Source organism: Chiloscyllium plagiosum, chromosome 9 (genome assembly GCF_004010195.1).
Source record: "Chiloscyllium plagiosum isolate BGI_BamShark_2017 chromosome 9, ASM401019v2, whole genome shotgun sequence".
Lineage (NCBI taxonomy): Eukaryota > Metazoa > Chordata > Chondrichthyes > Orectolobiformes > Hemiscylliidae > Chiloscyllium > Chiloscyllium plagiosum.
In genome coordinates, this window is record NC_057718.1 from 16,503,489 (window position 1) to 16,524,732 (window position 21,244).

The window sequence follows — 21,244 nt, forward strand, 5'->3', positions numbered from 1 at the left end:
ACCAGTGGGGTTCTGTCCTGGTGGCGATTGGAGGGGCGGGGCTCAAGGGCAGAGGAGCGGGAAGTGGAGGAGATGCGGTGGAAGGCATCGTCGATCACGTCTGGGGGGAAATTGTGGTCTTTGAAGAAGGAGGCCATCTGGGTCAGCCAGACACCCAGATGGCCTCCCTACCTTTTATCTTAGCCTGCTGGACACACTTTCCTCATTCCTGAAGAAGGGCTCATGCCCGAAACGTCGATTCTCCTGCTCCTTGGATGCTGCCTGACCTGCTGCGCTTTTCCAGCAACACATTTTCAGCTCTGATCTCCAGCATCTGCAGTCCTCATTTTCTCCTGATAAAGGCAAACATCCCATATGCCTTCTTAACTATCTTATTAATCAGTCCTCTCACCTTCAAGGATCTGTGGATAATCACCTAATGATCCCTCTATTTTTCTGAGTATCCTAGTATCCCACCATTCACCTCACATTTTTCAGAATTAAATTCCATCTGCCAATAATCTGCCCATCTGTTTTTATTGTCGTGTAACCAAAACCTTCCTCTTCACTGTCACCAACCCAGTCTTTATCATGCAAAAACATATCATTCTCCAGCCACACATTCTCATCCACATAATTTATGAATAGCAGACAATAAGGTTCGCAGCACTGACCCCTGTGGTATGCCACTGTACATGGGGTTCTACCCACAAACAGCCTTTTATCACCACCTCAAATTATAACCAGATTTGTTAGGCAGGACCCTGATCAGACAAAGACATGCTGACTATCTCTGATCAAATCTTGTCTCTGATCAAATCTTGTCTCTGAATGGAGATTAATTTTTTGCTTCAGTATTTTCTCCGATAGTTCTCTACCACTGATGTGGGACTCACTTGTTTGTAGTTTCCTGGTCTATCTCTACCACCTTTCTTGTAAAGCGGAGCCATATTAGTTCCCTGGCAATCCTCTGCCACCTCTTCTGAGACAATTTAGGACTTTTGGTCAGGGTCCCTGTTATTTCCTCCCTCATCTCCCACAGCAGCCTTGTCTGCAAATCAGCTGGACATTTGTCCACTTTTAAACCTGCCAATATTTCCAAGATCCACTTGCTTCTTATATCAATCTGCTCAAGAACCTCCAGACCACCATCTCAAATTCTGTACTTGCATCCTGCCCCCAAGTAAAAACAGATGTGAAGTACTCATTTAACACTCCTTTGGTTCCATGCACTAGATTTCCTCCTTAGTCCTTATTGGACCCTACTCTTTCCCTCCAAATACTTACTCCTTGATATACTTGTAGAATGTCAACCTAATCTTGCTGGCCAGCATTTTGTCATGCTCTCTGAATTGCTTTCTTTCGTAGCCCCTGCACTTTCTATACACCTCTAGGGCCTCTGTTAAGATACATGGCCATTCACTTACCTATTCTTTAGGTAAAAGGAAGCCCAAGAAGCTTCCTTTTAGCCCTACAATTTTTTTTCTGACTTTTAAACATCAACCCATCCATGTAACTACATGCCCCTTAATTCCATTCACCACCTTGTTGAATGCTTTTGAATATTTATAAGCCATACTCACTACATTTTCTTCACCTGCTATGTTTTGGAGGGTTTGTTGAGCATCCCTTTCAGATTCTGAATACTCTGTGTTTCTCCAATTGCTTTTATAGTTTAATTCTATATTGCTCAAGTAATATACCACAGAAAATGTAACCTATAATATTATAGCTTAATCTGGTCTAGTTCTCTGAAGTCAGGTATCAAATTTGTCACTCCATTTGGCATAATTCCTCTTTCTAAACAATTTTGAAAAATTAAAATCGGAGTTAAAATTATGATTGTATAAGGAAAAACAAGGTGATAAATGCATCTGTAAAATTTTCATGCAACAAGATCATGAAAATAATTTCATTATTTTTACAGAATGAAAGCTTCCATACTTACCCAGCTGAATTGAGATAATTTGGAGAATGCCTGCATGTAAAAGGAAGAAACTGGATTGACAAACTTTCTTTTAAAAAATGACTCTTGATCATGTGCTCTTCAAAAACACACATTCCATCTGGAAAGGCAAAATACAAAGGGCTAAAATATTCCTGATCAGAGTACAATGTTTTACATCGGGTTATACAAAAGAATAGGGCTTCATATTCACATATTTCTAAAGCTTTAGGAAAATACATGTATTTTGAATCAATAATATCACAAATTTCATTCAGCAGAGTTTCAATTACGACTGTTGCAAACAATGTATACAGGTATTGTTTTATACAAACATCTTTTCAGTACCAAATCAAATACTGAAGAAGGCTGTCATCTAATTGTTACACAATGGGTAAATCTATTTAAAAGGGTTCTGCTGCCAGTTTTGTGATGAGTGTTTTTACTCATTTTTGCTGTTATGCACTCAGCAAAATCTACTCCCTTCAGATTGAAGTTTCTGTCTCACATTATAATAGTCAAGTAAAAACTTTTATAATTTGAAGAACCACTAGTTGAGTCTGACCAAGATTGAGAACATATTTATTGATCTGAAACTGAAGTCAAGTAATCAGACATTTGTTTATACATGAAAATCAATGTAATAAGTAAGGTTGTAACCTATTGGTCTTTACCCCTTACCATGGTGGTGGTACACCTGTACAAAATGATCAGTTTTGACCAGTAATAATAATTCACAGTATACCTGTATTTATTCATATAATATCAAAAATACGTACAAAACTAATCAGTTAAAATGTAATTTTTTAAAACTTTGCAGACTGACATCCAGTTGATCATTTGTTGGTCCTCTGGTCTTAGATGTAACAGGAGGCTGAAAAGGCAGACAGAAAAGGGATATTTTAAGGTCTGGTTTTCAGCAAATAGGCCTTTATTTCTGCACCATTTCCCACATCTGTTAGATTCTTAGAATTTCACTAGTGGTTAGAATTGCTGCTCCAGTAAACAAGTGCTTCATGAAAACCTCATATTTTGTCTCTTGCATGATGCCTTCTGAAAATCAAATTGTCATGCTGCTGATTTTCATCATTATTTGAATTAATATGTAGCACATAAGTAATCTTTGTACTTTAAAATTAATTTCATTAGTTAAGTCACTTGTCTTCAAAGTGAAATATTACAGTGACAAAAGTTGCTTTCAGATACATTTTGTTGAACTTCCTGTTTCTAGGAAAGAAGAAACCAGTTTAATATCAGCTTTTGTTTACTGTGACCAGTTTAGTTTGCATCACACTGTGCAGCTGTGCAAAACAGGAAGTGGACTCTGCTTCATAGGGTATACAACATGAGGAAACAGTCACATTTCATTTACTTCATTAAACTGTGCTGGGCCATGTTTTTAAGAAAACAATCTAGTAAGACATTTTGGTAAAGTGTTATTTTCCAGGATATGCTATTAAATTAAAAATGAGCTAAAACATTCCACAGATAGTTTGATAAAAATAAGTAAAGCAGCAAAATAATTTGCGTGACTGGGGAGCCATGAAAGGTGGTTTAACTAGCAGTTAGAAAGTTATTGGAGCTGCAGGCATGTACAAATTAAAATAAAACACCCAATGATTCTATGGATCCCAGGTGATTGGGATCCCAGATGACTGTGAGAGTCATGCAGTTAATTTCATGATTCCTGCTTTTGATCATATGTAGTGAGCACTTCAGATGTAACATCAGACAGATGAGGTGAAACTGCACAAAAACAGCAAGGGCTTTTTTTTCTCCTGCTACCATTCTATTAACAATGATTTTTTCTCCTTTTTTTTCCACTTGGCTACAAGATTTAATATTTTGCAATTACCATTACAGCACTCTTGAGATGGATATTAAAAAATGTGATGGACTCTGAGATTGCAGTCAGTAACACAACTATTTGTTGAAGAAGCATTAAGAACATAGTTTTACAACTTTTGTTATTCTTTTGTTGGATATGGATCAGGCTAGCAAATCTAATATTTGTTGTCCATTTCTTAGTTACCCAAGAATGTGGTGGTGAACTGCCACCTTGAATCACTGAAGTCTATCTGATGTGACTATTCTTAGTGTTAGGATCTGTAAAAGAGGGGAGTTCCAGCATTTGTTAAGATGCTATCAAACAAACCTTTGTATGTTATTGCCATGCACCTCATATACAATATAGCCACTGTGTTATTGTGCAGAGTGTGAATGTTTAAGATGATGGTCAGGGACGCTGATTAAGTGGGTAACTTTGCCCTGGAACACTGATATTGGAGCCATTTAATCCAGGCAAACAGAATACATTCCATCATAGTCATAACTTGTTTTGCAGAAGGTGAGTTACTCATTTCATAATTCTAAGTCTCTGAATTGCTTTTGTACCCACAATATTTATATAGCTGGTCCTGTTCCTAGTTAATTGTAACCTGCAAGATGTTGTTACTGGGAATCAAGCAATGATAATGCCGTTGAATATTAAGTGGACATGATTAGACTTTGTCAATTCTAAAATGTAATTCCAAATACCTAAAAATTGTAATTGTTATAGAAGTAGCAATTTAATTCCTTTTCATTAATCAATGCAATTGATTCTGTGGCTACAGTCACAGAAGATATTGTTAGCAAGGTATTACCAGCTTGATGCTTTAAGGGGCAACTATATGCTATTTTACATCTATATACTATTTTCTAATATATGAATAGGTGGGAAGTAGTACAAGTTACATTTACATAGCGTCTTGATGTAGAAAAACAAGTTGAGGCACTTCACATTTTCAGTTTGAGGAGACTATTAAAAACATCAAATATATGGTTTTGAAAAACATTTTGAAGATGAATTAGAATTATGGTACAGAAGGCGGTAATTTAGTCCGGTGAAGCAATGCAGGCAGTGGGTCTACAACAAGCAATATCACTTAGGGCTATTTGCCTTCCTTTACCCTAAACCTACCTCCACCACGCTTCACTACCTGGTTTCTTCCATTTTCCCTGGAGCTAGCCAGTGTCCTGGAAAACTAAAGCCCTCCCTCCTCCATCATCCAGCCATATAGTATCTGCCTTATCCTTCTATTTCAGTACTCACTTGCACTTGGCATTAGGAGTAATCCAGAAATGACTCCATTTGAGATCCTGCCAATTTTCTACCAAGGTCCATAAATTCTGATTTCAAGACCACATCTCCCTTCCTACCCAAGTCATTGGTACCACAATGGTACCAATCTGCACCACAACTTCTGGCTGTTTGGTCTTCCCCAGAAGAACGTCTTGCAGCTGTCCTGTGACATCCTTGACCTGGCACCAGGGAAGCAACATATTGCTATTGCTATTACTATTGCTTTTCCTTTCTTCTTACTTGCCTCTTGTACAACCAAGCCATTTGTGGTGCCACAAACCTGGCCATAACTGCATTCTCTTGAGGGACCAGAATCCTCAAAAAGGCAAAGATGACTTGTAAGTGGGCCCCCTGTGGACCCCTGTACCACCTGCTTGTTTTTCTTGAATTGCCTGGCAGTGACCTATTCCTTTTCAGCCTCCAGGCCTTTATGTTGAAATGGGATCATCTCTGATTATGCTAACCATATAACTCTCAGCCTTATTGAGGTGACTCCAGCAGTTGCTTGAGCTCTGAAACCCAGAGCTCCAATTTCTGCAGCTAGGAGCCATTCTTGTACATGTGCTTGGCCAGGACATCAACAGGGCCCATGCCTTCTAACATATTACGGGCCACACATTCAATTTACTATCTTAAAATCTTATATTGGCTTTGACATTCTTTATGCTTGTTTTTCTCAGTTAAACCTATGATGACAAAAGAAGGTAGTTTTAGCACGAGGATAAAAAGACTGCAGTTGTGTTACCTTTGGTATGCGGAACACACTGGAGTAGAATTGACAGAATTTGCAGTGGAATGAGGTGACTTAATCTGAGAAATCAGAAAAAAGCATTGTTGTCCAGCATCTGGACTGTGTCAAGGTCCAAAACTAAGTCTGCCTGGTGATAATTATCACTATATAAGTTAATTCAATAATTTGTGAACATGCAGCTTTCCTCCTCAGATAGGAATGTTTACACCATAAATCACCCCAAAATTGTTCCTGTTGACTTCCTTCCACTTAACACTAACTGTTCTGCTCAAATCAAATCAAACAGTGGATCCTGTTCTGCTCAAAACCATTTCACTGACAAAAATTTGACCACTTTCTTGATCTTTCTCTATTCTGACTAAATGTGATCAAAAAGGTGAACTGTCCCTCAGCACAGAGTGTTTACATTTGTTTTTGTTTATAACTTTTTGACTTCTTAAGGCTGCTATGTCTTCTGTTGACTCTATATTTGTGCACTTTTAAAATCAGTTTTCTGCTTTTTCAAGAGCAGATGAAGACTGTAAGATCACTGACTGAAGACTTATAGCAGCAGCCTTGGGAAACTGAGACAGTACCACCTTTGACATTGGTCACAACAATTTCTCTTTTAAGAAGCAAGTAGAGAATCCAAAGATACTCATGAGTGCAATCGTATAAAATGCAACCTTAATCCTAGACAATTGCTACCAAACACTTCCCCTTTCTAGATCATGACCTTCCGTTGGGCTGATATTATGGGTCTTAAATTGCCAGATTACACACGGAACACCCTTGTAGAGTCTTTGTAGGAACACCACCTTGTATGTCAATGTCACAAACTAGTTCTCTTGACCCACATCTTAGTTTCTTCCTACTAGCTGACTCACTGAAAATAACTGTTCCTCAAAGGATCCTAAAATAGACAGAAGTTTACTCTGAATAGACAATAAACATGGCATGGAAAATGGGATGATTTTTGGCAGTTGCACTTCTGACTGACAACTTTGATGCAATCTCACTACGGGATATCAAGCTGCAGGTCATCAGGAATCCAGTGATTGGAAGCAAGGACTCGTGTCCACATGAAGGAAGGGATATTAAAGATGATTCAGATGCCATGTTTAAGATAACTTGCAAAAGTGGAAAATATTCTGGGAAAAAGTCTTCATATAATCTTTCAATACTTCTGTCATATGTAGCTGGACAAAAAAAAAAGTTGTCTGCAAGAGCAAATTTTTACCGAAAAAGAACTTCTTAAAATGTTTGCATTAAATGTAAGTGAATGAAGAGAAGAATGAAATAAAAAAGAACATTAACCTGTATCTTTCTGTGTGAATGTTGACTGATTTGTTGTGTATTCCTGGTTTCTTTCAAAGTTTGGATTCCTTTTTGAACAGGTGAGAAAGAGAAATAAATGAAGGAAAGAAAAAAAAGTCATTCAGTTCATGTTCTGTAAAACAGATGACACTACCAGCATTCAGTTCATATCTAATTTTAAGAGGACAGTACAGAGTTAATCTTGCAGCTTGACAAACAACCTGCCATTTATTTTTCTATTACCTGGTTTTGAGTTCAAAACCTAATAGCTTTTAAATGTTTGGTCACATTAGCAATACTTTAATAAAATCTTTGACCAGAAACCTACCTCTGTAGGATCCCTGGCCCTCCACACTTAACCTATGTCATTAATATCTTGGTAATAGAAACACAAACTCACACTCTGACCCTCATAGTTCAGTCTCAAATGTATCATCTTGTATAAGAATCTCAAAGTACATTTTATCCAAGTACAGTCTACTTTTTAAAAAAAATTTGGATTAAACACCTAACAATTTAATTATACAATAATTTTAATTAAATTATTTCAAATGAAATAGTCTGTACATTTACTACTGAGAGATGAAATGGCACTCTATACAACCTCTCAAATGTTCAGCTATCAAAATGTCAAGTAGGAAAATGATAAACATACTCTAAAATTAAAGTGCAGATATAATATTTGCTTGGTACTTCATCAGCCAGGCAGACTTAAGAATCTGGCTTTACCACTCAGAATCTGTTGGTCTAATCAGAGCCTCTCATTTGTACTGGCATTAAATATCATTAAAAAAAACACTGATTGTCCCTTTCTGAAACTAAATCTGCTATTTGCCATCACAATGTACTCACTTACAGTGAGTACATTCCTGTTCCTTTAAAATATTAATCTATTATGGATTAATAAGGATTTGAGGGATATAGTTGAAAGGACACATCTTCACAGCTTATAAGTAAATTTACTTCAAGCCAAATACAACTGTGATATCTCAATTTCTGCTATGTGAAAGTTTTTAAGCACAGTCCTATGCTTGACATATTTAAATCCAGATTGTTAAACTACTTCTAGAATGACAAACTGGTGTTAACCCAGAAACTTTCAATACTGTTGAAGGAAAGTTGTTTTACCTGTATTAAACATTGCTCTATATCCAAACTATTAAGCACTGGAATTCATACAAGTGGTGAATGTTGGTGAAAAATGCCTTGCACAGTCTCAAGCTCAGAAGTGTTGCTTTTAAGTAATGAAATGATTGGGGTCAATATTCACAGAAAATTAGCTTACTCCTTTGCCCCAAAGTTAAACCCTTCTTAAGCTTAGTTATATAGTGATGCATGCAGTGTGATAACATTAAACTGGGGACTGCAGTGGGTGAAGAGTTCAAGGCAAGTCATACTATACCTTTAACTAAATGGAGAAGAAACTTAGTTAACCTGAAGGCAGATGGCTAGTTACTGCTGCCACGTGCCTCGTCCTGCAGTGTATTTATGTGGCTACATCAAGGAGCAGGAGACTGGGATCATAATTGCATCATCTGACTGTTAAACTGAGGATTCCCCTAGACAGAGCACTCCCAACAAAAAGAGATGTGTCCGTTCAGGGTCTGTCCTCCTTTGGATCTTAGGAATCTGTAATTTTGTATTCTGATAGAAATTTGTGACAATCTCAGTTCAGTATCTGGCGAAAATTCATCTTTCTATGGGAGCTGGAAGCAGTCTGCTTCTGCGAAAGGGAGTAAATGTGCACACTTCAAAGTAAATGATTGACCCTTCCTTATGCAAATTACTCAACAAGTACTCCAAATGGCAAGCATTATCTGTACTGCTGCTCTATTGGGAGGGGTGAAAATGACACACAGTGATAGTGTTGCTTTATACTACAGAGATGAAAAAAAACATAGGCTATGGAAATCAACACTTTATGCTTTTAACACTCACTTTGATTGTCAGCTTTGACCAATATTGACACATTTTTAATTTTTATTTTCAGAATATTTCTATTTTGTCCAGCTGCTAAAGAATTATTAGGGTAATCAATGAGCAGTCAATCTCATTCAAATAAAGACCATAAGATATAGGAGCAGAATTAGGCCATTCAGCCCATCGGGTCTGCTCCATCATTTGATCATGGCTGATATGTTTCTCAAGCTCATTCTCCTGCCTTCTCTCTATAACCTTTGATTCCCTCACCAATCAAGAACCTATCTATCGCTGTCTTAAAGACACTCAATGACGTGGCTTCTTCAGCCCTCTACGGCAATGAATTCCCTAGATTACCCACACTCTGGCTGAAGAAATTTCTCCTTATCTCAGTTCTAAATGGTTGTCCCTTCTCTCTGAGGCCTTTTCCTCAGGTCAAAGACTCTTCTACTGGTGGAAACATGTCCATGTTTACTCTATGCAGGCCTATAAGTTTAATGAGATTCCCACCCCCTCATCCTTCTAAAATCCAAGTAGTGGTCCTTCATAGTGGGAAGGTCAGTGGTCAGTGGGCCTGCACAGATTGGGAAGGTCAGCGGTCAGTGGGCCTGCACAGAGTGGGAAAGTCAGCGGTCAGTGGGCCTGCACAGAGTGGGAAGGTCAGCGGTCAGTGGGCCTGCACAGTGGGAAGGTCAGTGGGCCTGCACAAGAGTGGGAAGGTCAGCGGTCAGTGGGCCAGCACAGAGCGGAACAGCCAGTGGTCAGTGGGCCTGTAAAGAGTGGGTCAGTCAGTAGTCAGTGCGCCTGCACAGAGCAGGATAGCCAGTGGTCAGTGGGCCTGCACAGAGTAAGGCGGTGAGTGATCAGTGGGCCTGTATAGAGCAGGACGGTCAGTGGTCAGCGGGCTAGTACAGAGCAGGATGGTCAGCGGTCAGTGGGCCTGCACAGAGCGGGATGGTCAGTGGGCCTGCACAGAGCGGGATGGTCAGTGGGCCTGCACAGAGCGGGACAGTCAGTGGTCAGTGGGCCTGTACAGAGCAGGATAGTCAGCGGTCAGTGGCTTGCACAGAGCGGGATAGTCAGCAGGCCTGTACAGAGCGGGACGGTCAATAGTCAGTGGGCTTGTACAGAGTGGGACGGTCAGTGGTCAGTGGGCCTATACAGAGCGGGATGGTCAGTGGGCCTGCACAAAGCGGGACAGTGAGTGGTCAGTAGGCCTGCACAGAGCGGGACAGTGAGTGGTCAGTGGGCCAGCACAGAGCGGGACGGTCAGTGGGCCTGCACGGAACGGGATGGTCAGCAGTCAGTGGGCCTGCACAGAGCGGGACGGTCAGCGGTCAATGGGCCTGCACAGAGTGGGATGGTCAGCGGTCAGTGGGCCTGTACAGAGCGGGACGGTCATTAGGCCTGTACAGTGTGGGATGGTCAGTGGTGAGTGGGCCTGCACAGAGCGGGACGGTCAGTGGTCAGTGGGTCTGCACACAGTAGGACGGCTGGGGGTCAGTGGGCCTGCACAGAGTTGGATGGTCAGTGGTCAGTGGGCCTGCACAGAGTGGGATGGTCAGTGGTCAGTGGGCCTGCACAGAGCAGGACGGTCAGCAGTGAGTGGGCCTGCACAGTGCGGGACGGTCAGCGGTGAGTGGGTCTGCACAGAGCGGGACGGTCAGCAGTCAGTGGTCCTGAGAGGAGTGAACCAGCCAGCAATCGTTGAGCTGGAGTGGAATGGCCGGCAGACTGTCACAGATCTCAAGCTCAGCAGTGTGGGGAGTGAGAGAGAAAGAGACCAGATATGGGACGTCTACAGCATAGCGAAGCTGCAGGTTATAGAAGGACTGAAACATTTATCTTTTAACTTTATTTCTTTATCTTCTTAATTTATACTCTGAAGAACTGTAATGTAGCACCTTTAGCTTTTTTCTTCATTTCTCTCTTTTTGTACCTAATCTATTCCTGTACCTAAGATTTGTACCTAGGTATTTTGCTCCTAAGATGGCACCTTGTGTGGCAACATTGTCCACATTTCACTGTTCTCCTGCATAGTTGGGGGGAGGGGGACACGGTGGCTCAGTGGTTAGCACTGTTGCCTCACTGCGCCAGGGACCTGGGTTCGATCCTCACCTTGGGTGACTGTCTGTGTGGAGTTTGCACATTCTCCCCGTGTCTGCATGTGTTTCCTCTGAGTGCTCCCATTTCCTTCCACAGTCCAAAGATATGCAGGTCAGGTGAATTGCCCGTGCTAAATTGTCCATAGTGTTAGGTATGTTAATCAGGGGTAAATACAAGGTAGGGGAATGGGTCTGGGTAGGTTACTCTTTGGAGGATCGGTGTGGACTTGTTGGGCCAAATGGCCTGTTTCCACACTGTAGGGAATCTAATCTAATCTACATGTGACAATAAACCTAATCCAATTCAATTCAAATCAAAATAGCAAGTGTGGTGCTACTAAACCCTGCTTGACACTATAGCAGTCACTAAGAGAAAGGATATTGTGTCTTGATGAGTTTCCCCTTGGTCTGCAGCACGAGGCAACAAAACCAGGCAGAACAGGACGAAGCTATAGAGAATAGACAGACAGAACAGTGAGGTGAATGCCTTCCCTGCTGTAGATAAAGAACATCTCTCCTCCTACCCCCATTAGGACCTCCCGTACCAATCCCATGGATCTGAATGGCCCTCCCTCAGTTCCTAAACTATCCTGCACTATGTCACCGTGAATCAACCAGAACACTCCAATTCAGTAGAACTGGATGAGTGGAGCACAAACATACTGGTTCATGGAAATTACTTTTAATGATCGTTTGAGTAGTAAATTTGCATGGGATCTGTTTTAGCACTTTCAGGCAAATCCAAATTATTGTAGTCATGATTCGGAGATGCCAGTGTTAGACTGGGGTGTACAAAGTTAAAAATCACGCAACACCAGGTTATAGTCCAACAGGTTTAATTGGAAGCACACTAGCTTTCCTTCAATCACCTGATGAAGGAGTGTCGCTCCGAAAACTAGTGTGCTTCCAATTAAACCTGTTGGACTATAACCTGGTGTTGTGTGATTTTCAAATTATTGTAGTTAGCAATTAGGAATAAAATTGCACATTGAAACCAAACTTTCAGAAATAAATGTCTTATTAGCACAGGACTCATTTAGTGTTTGATTTTAGTATTGCACCAAAGTAAGTCACTGTAACTTTGCCTCTGAGATATATGATCTTCTCTAAATGCTAGTTGTCAGTCAGAGTTGAAGAACATAACCCTGCCAACCTACATATACTCCCTACATATCTCAACAGTAAAGGAATTCATTGTTCACCATGTGTTTTGTTATTACAGGTTACTGATGTCAGATTTACTGGTGGAATCATGATTATGAAAATTATCCCAGGGATGACAGAAAGTATCTGGATGAGTCTGAATCTTAACAATGGCTTCAAATTGAGAGTTGGAGAAAGGGAATGAAGAGTGTTTAGTCACACCATTGAGTGCATTCTAAGAGATTCATCCAGTTACTAATCGCAATACTCAGCGCAGTACGATTTCTGGAGTCAGTCGGCTATAGAACCTGAAACTGACAAGTTTCCATGCAACTATTATACAACACTGGAGTTGTTTTAAGCCCCCAAAACAGAAAGGTTAGTCGCAGGTGAGATAAAAGTCTCTTATCTGACCCTTGTTAGCCTACACCCAGGTTAAATGAGATGACGCAAGGGGTCAACCAATTGCAAGGAAACCAATTTGACATTTATTTATCCCAGGTTTTGGGATGCCAGGACAGCTTCAGGGAAAGATGTAAACACCAGACAGCCCTGTTTGTGGGCCAAGAGAAGCTAACTTCTCAGCTAAAGCAATATACTGTGCATGCTAGAGACCTGAAATGAAAACAAAGTCCTGGAGAAACTCAGCAAGTTTGGCAGCATGTGTGGAAATGTCCCATTAAACTTATTTCTACCTATATTGACTTTATCTGTTTCTCCCCATACCCAGTCTCTTCTCACTTATATTTGTGATTTGTCTCCTGCTTGACATCTGAAGTACAATTTCCAGTTTCCTGACTCCAACTGCCTCCTCTTCATCAAGAACATGCAATCCCTTTTCATGTCCATCTCTCACCATGATGGTGTGAAGGCTCTCCACTTCCTCCTTGAAAGGAGGCCTGAACAGTTTCCATCAACTGTTCACCTCCTTCAACTCACTGAGCTTAATCTTGCTTTGAACAACTTCAGATTTAACTCATCACACTTTCTCTGTCAAAGGTATAATACCACTATAGGGACCCAAATGTGTCCCAGAGATGCCAGTCTCTTTGTGTGGTATGGAGAACACTCCTTGTTCTACTCCCATTCAGGGTACAATCCACTTTCTCCAGTACAATCATGATATTATTGGTACTGCTACCTCCCTCGACTGGAATTGGAAAAATTAATCCATTTTGCTTCTGATTTCCATCCATTTCTCAACTTCCCCAGTCCATCTTTGACTTTTCCCTTGAGTTTGTTGACTTATCTACTTCATATCTGGTGATAGGCTATTTACCATATATTCAGTCTAAACCCATCAACTCTGACCGTGATCTTGACTACAATCCCACACAACCCACTTCCTGTGAGGACACCATCACAGTCATATCTGTTCCAATGATGCCACCTTCCAAAGGTGCCTCCAATTTATTTTTTTTTCTTTTCAGCCAAAAGCTCAACCTGATCATGGTTGGCAGTGCCCTCAGCTGAAAGCAACCCATTTCCTCTACTTCTGCTGTCAACCCTTCCCCCGCTCCCAGAACAACGTTAGGGTTCTCCTGATCTTCACTTTCCACTCAACCTACCTCTGCATTCAAAGGATCATCTCTGTCATTTCCATCACCAAACCTGGGGTGTTCCTCCAGCTGCAGATTTCCAGCATCTGCAGTTCTTTCTTTTATTATATCTTCCCCACTCCTCCCTTACCAACATTCTACAGGGACTGTTCTCTCTGTGATACTCCTATCTACTCCTCCTAACACTTCCTTATCTATCCATGGCACTCTCCCATGAAACTGCAGAAAGTGTAACAATTGCCCTTTAATCCCATCTATTCTCACTATCCAAGGACTTCCAAATGAAGCAGCTTGTTTAGACTGCTTTCAATCTAGCTCACTGTATTTAGTGCTCACAATGCAGTTTCCTCTATATTAATGACACCAAATGCACCATTGGTTCACCAAACTATTGGTGAGCACTTTGCAGAACACCTCTGCTTTTTCAGTAGGAATGACTCTGACCTTCCAGCAACTTGCTATTTCAATATACCATCTTTCTCTCATTTCTGCCTTAGGCCTCCTGCAGTATTCCTGCGAAACACAACAAAGGCAAGAGGAACAGCACTTTATTTTCCACTTAGGCACTTTACAGCCTTCAGGACTTAACATTGAGTTCAGCGACTTCAGAACATGAGTATTTTGACTACAATCTCTCTCCCTTCTCTAGTTTGCATGGGTTTGCCTCAACAAACTATTCCCCATGACCATTAGCATGCATTTGGAATCTGTATATCTCCTCTACTATCATTAGCAATCTCTTGCCTTTTGCTCTGGGCACCCTCACCATGTGTTCCACTTGCTCCTCTCCCCTCCACTTTGTCAACAGCATAAAAGCCATAATTTTTCAGTCCTATTGAGTTCCAAAGATATCACATCATTATTAAAAGGAGTTTTGAAGATAAGGTTTTAATTTTGCACTCTTCAGAACCAGGACATACAAAACAGACTTAAGAAAGAGAAACACCATTTAATGCAGAAATGAGAAGAAGGTGCTGATTGGTTGCACCATCATTGGCATGGAACTGTGGCAAGAACAGTCAATCTTCATTCTCAGACCAGGTAGATAGATTGTGATTGGTCAGGGCAATGCCACAGGAAAGCAGCACAGATTGACTGTCTCCGTGATCCTTTTGAAAAAGGTGCAATGTATGTCTGTACAAATTCATTTTGCTTGAGTATTCATGTATGTAGCTTCTAGCATGTGCAAATGTATCATCTTGCAGGCTCAGTTGATGATCTTAAACGGCTCCTTGTCTAACTCTTAACAAATGATTTCCACACACAGATCTAACAATGGATTTACTATTTTCAGGCTTCCAGCACAGGGCTATTGGAGAACAAGTTGCATGGGACCAGTTGCAAATGGTCAATGGGACACAGCCTACATAAGCTGGAATCACACTGACACTAACACTCATATCACTTTAATCATTTGGGTAACAAACAATATATCTTTTTGGCTTGATGGCAGCATTGTGTTACAGGAAAAATCCACTCATGGATTTACAGCATAGGAGCAGAGCGAGACAGCTAGCAACATGTGTTGTTCTGATTTTAGAGACATCTTGCCCCTCTGAGGGTAATTTGAAGGAGACAGGCATAGCTAATATTGGTGAACTTAGGCCCTTTCATGAGCTTTTGTGATATACAATAAGTGATGATTTTATCAATGTATCCTCCATATATTTAATTAGAGAAGATTCATGCATGTCAATTGGCGTGCTGACAGATGGCTTCCATTTCCAAAAGCTGTTGCTAAGCATGGATTTTGGATGAATATGCAGCTGCAAGTAAAGTTAGAGGGAACATTGCTCATCGTTAAGCTTATACAATGCAGAGTTGGCTTGGGCCTATTCACAAGATTTCCAATAAGATTCATCTTGTAGAGTATGGAATTGTATGAATCCCAACATGTATAATGACCAGCGAATGTACACTTTCAATTGATATTAGTTAAGAATCAATTTTCTGACTTTTCCACACATATATCAAGAAAGGGGTGTTCATCTGAAGTTCTGTTTCAAAGTATTTGAGTGTAGATTAAGATTAATGGTTAACTGTTCGACCATGCCAACTATGGTCCAACCAAACAGCACCCTTTTCTCATTCTATATAGTTTGGTGTCTCTTTATTCAGATCTATTTTGTGCACCTATTCTGTTGAGCACATGGCAAAAGCTTCAACCCCTAGTTTCCTTAAGCAATGTTTAAATTTTGTGCTACAAAGTCATATTTGACTCAAAACATTAACTCTGTTTCACTCTTCACAGATGGTGCCTGACTTGTTGAGTTTCTCCAGCACTTTCTGTTTTTAATACACTGCCATCTTCCCTCTCAATGGACATCCTCCCAAACCCTTCCCTATCTGAGCTCCCTGTCAATAGCCAGGCATCACTTTGTGATATTTCTGTCTTCAATAAGGTATGTTGGAGTATTCACATTTGCATGGATTTCACTATACAATTAAGTTACATGAGGCTACTGTCAACATGCAACTAATATGCAGAAATGGTCACTGACTGCAGTATCTTTAATCAAGTAGTTTCAGATTAATGTGGTATAGATAACAGACGAATCCTACTTTGCCTGTGACATTTCCTGATGATTTCAGGCACTGCACCTTTTCCAACAGGGCTTGTCTCTCCTTTAACAGCTCATTCTGCCTTTGCAGTAGTTCCATCACCTGCTGTGCACTGGCCTGACTGTGCTGATCCAACTGTTGCAGTCTGCAAAGACATAAACGACAGATGACACTTCAGGATAAATTCTCTGCTCCGTTATAATGTCTGCTGGTCTCTATTTAAACTAATTTTGATATTTTTACCAAATGAATTCAACCATCTCAAGTACAACAAAGCATGAGGAGTTTTGACATCAGGCACAATAGAACTCTTTGATATCAGTGATATCTAGCTAATCCTGTTTCTATGGTCAGTCCAATGTAACATGGCATTAGTTCACCCTTCTATCAAACAGTCAAAAGTGGTCTGTAATCCTTACAGGGCTGCAACCTTACTAGATTTCAGATGCCTGCACAAAGGACACTGCAGTCCATGCTCCTTGAACAAAATGCTGTACATGACAGTATCTATTCGAAAGAGAGGGAGAAATAGATAGCGACTGCATAAATTCAGCAGAACTGGTTAGAGTGTACCACAGCCACAGGCACGTGCAGCCCTGACAAAAGTGGTGCTCAGATCTGCAAGAATCCTTACACTGTCTGTGCATTTGAGCCAGATATGCCACTCTTTGGAGCTATAAACTGAGTCTGTAGAATCAATGATCAAAGAGGCTTTGAACAGAGTTAGTACAGAGAGCTCTTCAGTTTGGCTTAAAAATATCAATATGGAGATGTCTAGCTAATAGCTACAAAGCACATAGAATAGGAATGTTTGTAGTTAAAGACTTTGACTATATTCTTTGATTTCCTTTCAGAAATAGCTACTGTCTCTAAAGGTTCAGACTTGACCCACATTCCCTAAAAATCAGAGTGTCCTCCTTATGGACTTCAAATTCAAGAGTATTCAATTCTGCACCATTTTTCATTTATTACTAAGCATTTTTTAAAGCTAAAATTTGTGCTAATTTTACTGACAAACCAATTTGATTGTAGCTGTTCAATGACAATCAGCATCCGCCAAATACAAACATCAATGTTCCAGGTTCAAACTCTCTCAAAGGAAACCAGATGATACAGCTATCATAATAGTAAATAATACTACAACAGTTTTTACCTTAAATGAGTTCAAGATCAAGTTAAATTGGCCAGGTACCTCTTGTGCATTCCCTTAAATATTCTTTGACCATGGCTATACTTCAGGCTAACTCATTAGTTAATTAATGTACTTCTTTTTGCCATTTTAATTCTATTAAGTCCACCTTTCTACATTTATTAGCTACAGATTAAAACTCAAGTCATCCTTTCAGGAGGTGTGTAACCCACATTTAGGTCCTGTGTTTATAGTAAAACTGACACAGGAAGGTAAAATCTGCAAACTGCTGCCTCTGGATTATGTACTTTGTTGTTGAAGTTTCTCCCTATTAGGTGCAGAGAACCTTTATCGTATAATGTGCAAACATATTTGGCCCAGTCAATATATTGGTTTGCAATGCTTAATGCATGTGTAATAACAGGAACATTTAGGATACTAACTCAAGTTGATTCTGAACATGGATAATACTATTATCACATTTTTTTCTTGTGGTGACTGAGATAGATGGGTAGCTTCAATGCATTGCTCCTGTGACTTTTGATGTTCTGTATCTTATCAGCTTGCTGGAAGTTGAATTTGAGTATCATGGTGGTTTAGTAGTTATCACTGCTGCCTCACAGCACCAGAGACCCGGGTTCAATTCCAGCCTCAGGTGACTGTTTGTGTGGAGTTTGGACATTCTCCCTGTGTTTGTATGGGTTCCCTCTGGGTCCTCTGGTTTCCTCCCACATTCCAAAGATGTACAGGCTAGGTGAATTAGCCATGCTAAATTGTCCATAGCGTTCAGGGATGTGTAGGTTAGGTGCATTAGACAGGGATGAATATGAGTAATAGGGCAGGGAAATGGGTTTGGGTGGGATACTCTTTTGACAGTCAGTGTGGACTTGTTGGGCCTGTTTCCACAATGCAGGGATTCCATGATCAGACGGTCTGGCTTCCTATTTTTTCCCCTTTTCTGGAACTCGCATTCTTCTTGGTGTCATGACTGATGAAATGACCACACGAGAATGCTGCCATGCTTCAAAAACCAAAGATATTAAAAGGTCACACCCAATGGACCCTATTATTCCTGGACTCATCCTAGAATGTGTGGCTGATTCCAAGAATGAAGGAAGACCATAATTTTCATGAGTAGCTCAGCTGTCATCCACTAAACAACTGCCTACATAAACTTGCAATTCTAATTTACCAAAATCACTTGCTATTTATTCCTTTTGAAAGAACTCTAACCCAGATATAGCAGGAAAAAGTTGAATTTCATGCAGGAATGATGTTTTGCTTCCTTATTCATGCTTTCACTGTTCAACTCTAATTATCGTCAATCCATTTTCCAGTTTCACATCAAGACACGAATATGTTAGAAAACTGGTGTTTTGTGCTGTTTAATTTAGCTTCACTTGCAGAAAGCATCATTAGATGGATTTCAGTATAAATTGGTTATTTTGCACAAGCAATCTGTAAGAAATCCTAATTAAAGCATAACATTCCTTGGCAAATTACTTACACATTTATCAGGACTCAGCTGGCTGAGTTCTACTATCTGCATGTGTTTCTTTTTGACTATTAAAAAAATGCAAGTAATTCTTTGAGTCTATTATTTATTCAATGAACTAATCACAGGAGGCTACTTTACAACTATTCTCAAAATGTTCGTGTCACATTCAAAGAATTGTTTTAAAATGTGAGCTGTCGTGACTGGAACAGTAGACCACTTTGCTGACAATCTTCAACAGCCACTCTCAGAGACTTAAATTCCTTGCTAAAGCAACCAATGTTATCATGCCTATAAGATGAGATTCATAGGGTATATATTGTGCATTCGACTTAAAATGGCAATGATTAGGAAGATAGAAACAGGAAGAGGCCATTCAACACCTGAAAGCTCAAGAGAACTTAGAAAGTGAATTTGCACTGATGAGAATGATCTCAATTTTAACTCCTTAGTTGATGCCAACTGAGATTGTGGCTATGACACAATGGCAGTCTTAAGGGATGGGATATTGGTTAATATTCATACCCCAGATTACAGTCTAAACTGACACTGTTTGTACATTTAGGGACACGGGCTCAGGACAGAATTGAGATTGCCCTGTTCCATGGTTACTATCACAAAATGGGCCCTCTCCATCCTGTATTCTTCACCACCTAGGTCTCCCTATCCACTTCCAAAACACTTCCCTTTGTAGCAATCCTTGAAAAATAAGCCTTCAAGTAACTTACAGGAACACTTTTTCCAATTAGTTAGTCCATGACCCTCATTCTGTTATTTTCCTTTATTCACTCACGGGATTAAGGCGTTGCTGGCTAGGCAACATTTATTACCCATCCTTAATCTTCAACAGCCACTCTCAGAGACTTAAATTCCTTGCTAAAGCAACCAATGTTATCATGCCTATAAGATGAGAATAGTTAATAGTCAACCACATTGCTGTCGGTCTGAAGTCACATGTAGGCCAGACCAGGTAAGGATGGCAGTTTCCTTCCCTAAAGAACATTGGTGAACCAGATGGGTTTTTCCGACAATCGCCAATGGATTTATGGTCATCAGTAGACTCCTAATGTCACATATTTTTACTGAATTCAAATCTCACCATCTGCTGTGATAGGATTCAAACTCATCCCCAGACATTATTTGGGTATCTGGGTTGACAGTCCAGCAATAATATTCAAAGTTTGTGCGAAGATTTTTGCGAAGACAAACACATAACCTCAACACCAAGGACAGGGAAGCACTGAAATCACTAAGAAACTATAAGAACATAATCATACTACCAGCAGATAAAGGCAGAATGACGGTCATCCTAGATAAATCTGATTACATCCAAAAAGCACAACAACTACTTGAAGATACCAACACCTACCAAAAGAGGGAGTTTGACCCCACCCCACAGCTCACCAATAGGATAAATAACACACTAAGGAATCTACAAAAAAACGGACAGATAACCAGAGCTGACCTACAAAGAATGAAACCGGAAAGCAACAACACCCCCAGATTCTATGGATTACCTAAAGTACACAAACCTGACATCCCACTCAGATCCATAGTATCACTACCAGGGACACCATCATACAAACTGGCCAAAGAACTACAACAGAAACTGAAACACCTGGTAAGCGGATCCAAACACACTATACAAATCAACACAGGAATTCTTGGACATCATCAGAAATATACACGTAGACAAAGAAGAAACCATGATATCATTCGACGTGACGGCACTGTTCACTTCGATTGACAAATCCCTAGCCAGAGAAACAATAGCCAACCTACTGGACATACAGAACAGAAAACAGGACGCTGAACCTATCAACAAAGACGGCATATTTAAACTACTGGACTTGTGCCTCACAACACACTTCACATTCAACAACCAGATATACGAACAAATCAATGGAACACCCATGGGATCACCAATCTTGGGACGCATAGCAGAGGCAGTTATGCAAAGGTTAGAACAAACAGTCCTACCACAAATTCAACCCAAACTCTGGGCCAGATACGTTGATGACACGTTTGTAATCATTAAAAACACAGAAATAGAAAAAACACACCGGATCATCAACACCACACTCACAGGAATCCGATTCACGAGAGAAGAAGAAAAGGATAGCCAACTCCCATTCCTAGACGTGATGGTACAGAGAACACCGAACGGAGAATTCACTACAAGAGTATACAGGAAAGCCACACACACAGACCAAATCCTAAACTATGAAAGTAACCA

At 40.3% G+C, this 21,244-nt stretch overlaps 1 protein-coding gene across 1 annotated transcript in view; it reads right to left on the bottom strand.

Annotated features, from left to right (window-relative positions):
* Positions 1-353: 353 nt before the first annotated feature.
* The window catches only part of sdccag8 (SHH signaling and ciliogenesis regulator sdccag8), a 346,220-nt gene continuing 325,329 nt past the window's right edge, over positions 354-21,244 (bottom strand). The window contains exons 17-18 of the mRNA XM_043695478.1: positions 16,385-16,529; positions 354-2,798 (exon numbers count right to left, since the gene is read on the bottom strand). Coding sequence (XP_043551413.1) covers positions 2,712-2,798; positions 16,385-16,529 — 232 coding nt within the window. The 3' untranslated portion in view covers positions 354-2,711. The remainder of the gene's footprint in view (positions 2,799-16,384; positions 16,530-21,244) is intronic.